General features: G+C 56.4%; 1 protein-coding gene across 1 annotated transcript; it reads left to right on the forward strand.

The window, feature by feature from the left end:
* The first annotated feature begins 574 nt into the window (after positions 1 to 574).
* LOC102459356 (putative olfactory receptor 10D4) lies at positions 575 to 1,504 on the forward strand. The gene has a single exon (XM_006135685.2). The coding sequence runs from the start codon at positions 584 to 586 to the stop codon at positions 1,502 to 1,504; it is 921 nt and encodes a 306-aa protein (XP_006135747.2). The 5' UTR covers positions 575 to 583.
* Positions 1,505 to 3,475: the final 1,971 nt, after the last annotated feature.

The following is a 3,475-nucleotide window of genomic DNA, read 5'->3' on the forward strand; positions in this document are numbered from 1 at the left end:
GCTGAAGTTGCATTTCTTAATTTGACTTTGCCTAGTACACTATGGGACAAAATGTAGATGTAGCCTCGAAGAACAGTTATCCAGCCAGTTGAACCCCCACCTTACAGTAGACCAATCTAGGTTGTATTTCCCTAGTTTATAGATAAAGTCATGCGTGATCATGTCAAATTCTTTATTGAAAACTAGTTTTTCATATCTACCACGTCCCCTTTATCCACAAAGCTATCAGGTGTGTTTGACGTGGTCTGTTCTTTGCAAATCCAGGCTGACTGTAACTTATCAACTTCCAAAGTTTTGCAGATGGATTCGTTAATTATTTGCTTCATTCTGGTTCCTGTCATAGAAGTTAAACTGACTGGTCTGTAGTTTCCTGGATTCTCCTGATTTCCCTTTTTATAGAGGGGCACGACATTTGACCTTTTCCAGTCTTCTGGAATCTTATCCCCATTGCACAATGTTTCACAGATGATAGCGAATGGCCCAGATACCTCCTCAACCCACCGGATTCCTAATACTGTCTTCAATTCTTTTTCAGTAACTCACTGGTTTCATTTCTCTCCCTTATCCTAGGAAAGAGACCTAAATGGGGCTGGTGAACCACACTGGGGTAACTCATTTCATCCTCCTAGGAATTCCCAACACCGACGGCCTCCAGACCATCCTCTTCTTCACCTTCTTAGCCTTCTACCTCTGCACCCTGCTGGGCAACCTGCTCATCTTCTCAGCCATCCTCGTTGACCCCCACCTGCACACCCCCATGTACTTCTTCCTCGGCAACCTCGCTGTGCTGGACATTGGCATCTCTTCTATCAGCATCCCCAAATTGCTGGCCAACCTCTGGTTCCAGGATAAGGTCATCTCGCTGGGTGGGTGCATGTCTCAGGTCTTCTTCTGGCACTTCCTGGCTAGCACCGAGTGCCTGCTCTACACCGTCATGGCCTACGACCGGTACGTGGCCATCTGCCACCCACTGCGCTACCTGCTCATCATGAACCGCCGGGTGTGTGCCCTCCTGGCTGCTGGCAGCTGGATCGCGAGCTTCTTCCACGCTGCCATCCTTGCCACCCTGACCTTCACACTGCCCTACTGCGGGTCCAACGTGGTGGACTATTTCTTCTGCGACATCTTCCCTGTGGCCAAGCTGGCCTGTGCAGACACGTACGTCATTGAGACTGTGACGTTCACCAACACGAGCGTGGTGCCCTTGAGCTGCTTCCTCCTCATCCTTGCGTCCTACGTCCGCATCTTCTACTCGGTTGTGAAGATGAACTCGGGGGAAGGGCGGCGCAAAGCGGCCTCCACTTGTACCTCCCATCTGACTGTGGTGACGCTGTTCTTTGGGCCCTGCGCCCTGGTCTACACCCAGCCCCAGCTGAATAATGTGCTGGTGACCCCTGTGCAGATCTTTGGCAATGTAGTGACACCGATGCTGAACCCGGCCATCTACACGCTGCGCAACAAGGAGGTGAAGGCGGCGCTGAGAAAACTGAGAGGGGTCAGGTGACAGCACCCTGATGTGTGGCAGCTGCAGGAGGAGTATGTGGGGCTGCAGGGAAATACACCCACAGACGTATCTGCATGGCTGCTTGGTGGCTTTTGTGAACCCCCCCCCCCCCCCCGGATTCTCCCCGCTCCACACACCATCCTCATCCACCTCTCTGGAGCTCTAGAAAGCATGGAGATGCTCCTAAAGCCCCTAGCTGCCTTTAACTTGCTGTAAAGATGGCATTTTTCAAAGCTGCAGGGGATGGGTGCACTCAGTCAGCGTGAGAATTCATCGGAATTGGAGACACAAGCTTGGCAGAGGACTTGGACAATCTGGGCCTTATTACAGATTTGTACAGAGCTCAAACTCTAGACATCCATCCTTGTACCGCAGGCTTTCTCCTCCCTCGGCTATTTTCATGCCTCTTCCCCAACTCCTGGGCAATTGATCAGCATCTTCTGGGAGGGCGCATGCCAGAGCAGGACGCAGGCCTCCAACCATGGTTGCACCGGTGCCAGGCAGTGAGGTGGAATCCCCTCTTTGCTCCAACATGAGATTCCTCCCTCAGGTTCCCCAGGATTTCATGAGCCGGTCAGGTCTCAGGCACACACTCGGAGCATGAGCTGAGTGACTCTCCATCGCGAGTGTTTTTCAGAGTCTGTGCTCCACAGGAAAGAGACCCCAGTCCTGTAAGCATGGACTCCAGTCTGGGCTACTAGGTGTACGTGTTGCCTTTTAGCTGAATTCAGATGCAGACTGCTTGCTTGTGCCCCCTTGTTCAGTGAATCGGATCCTGATACAGGAGGAGCATGGTGCAGTTATTCCAGGGCTGGGATCAGGGTGAAGATAGAGGACAGGATGCTGGATGCCAGAGAGGGAGGGAGGAGGATGTGGGAGGCTGGATGCTGGAGGATGAGAGGGGAGGATGCGGGAGGCTGGATGCCGGAGGGCGAGGGGGGAGGATGCGGGAGGCTGGATGCCGGAGGGCGAGGGGGGAGGATGCGGGAGGCTTGATGCCGGAGGGCTAGGGGGGAGGATGTGGGAGGCTGGATACCGGAGGGTGAGAGGGAAGGATGCAGGAGTCTGGACGACGGAGGGTGAGAGGCGAGGATGCGGGAGGCTGGATGCCAGAGGGCTAGGGGGGAGGATGCGGGCGGCTGGATGCCAAAGGGCGAGGGGGGAGGATATGGGAGGCTGGATGCCGGAGGGCGAGGGGGGAGGATGCAGGAGGCTGGATGCCGGAGGGCGAGGGGGGAGGATGCAGGAGGCTGGATGCCGGAGGGCGACGGGGGAGGATGCGGGAGGCTGGATGCCAGAGGGCGAGGGGAGAGGATGCAGGAGGCTAGATGCCAGAGGGCGAGGGGGGAGGATGCGGGAGGCTGGATGCCGGAGGGCGAGGGGGGAGGATGCGGGAGGCTGGATGCCGGAGGGCGAGGGGGAGGATGCGGGAGACTGGATGCCGGAGGGCGAGGGAGGAGGATGCTGGAGGCTGGATGCCGGAGGGCGAGGGAGGAGGATGCTGGAGGCTGGATGCCGGAGGGCGAGGGGGGAGGATGCGATAGGCTGGATGCCAGAGGGCGAGGGAGGAGGATGCTGGAGGCTGGATGCCGGAGGGCGAGGGAGGAGGATGCTGGTGGTATCCTAGTGTAAGCAGGGGAATGGTGTTGCTGTTGAAATGAACTTTCTTGGCTTCTCCACAACCCCAGTGAAATGGGCTACTGAGAGGGGTCCCCACCCCCACTTCCTTTACCCAGGGCCTCCCTGCCCTAGAGGGCTCCTCTTCCACTCTCCTGTGTGGCACAGTGCTCATAACCCCAAAAAGGCTGGGCCCAGACTTTCTGGGAGCCATGCTCCCCAAACTTGTTGTGATCCCCTAGGGCAGTGCCGTGGGGCCCCCCCTCTTTCCGCACTGGATGTTTCCCGGGTGCACTGATCAGTGCTGCACACACGATTCATTAAACGGCAATCCATTTGAAAGAAAGAGAAAAA

The sequence above is a fragment of the Pelodiscus sinensis genome, chromosome 30 (genome assembly GCF_049634645.1).
Source record: "Pelodiscus sinensis isolate JC-2024 chromosome 30, ASM4963464v1, whole genome shotgun sequence".
In the NCBI taxonomy this organism is placed as follows: domain Eukaryota; kingdom Metazoa; phylum Chordata; order Testudines; family Trionychidae; genus Pelodiscus; species Pelodiscus sinensis.

What these genes read in the sequence shown, in the direction of transcription:
- LOC102459356 (XM_006135685.2), top strand. Translation starts at nt 584, where the DNA reads ATGGGGCTGGTGAACCACACTGGGGTAACTCATTTCATCCTCCTAGGA.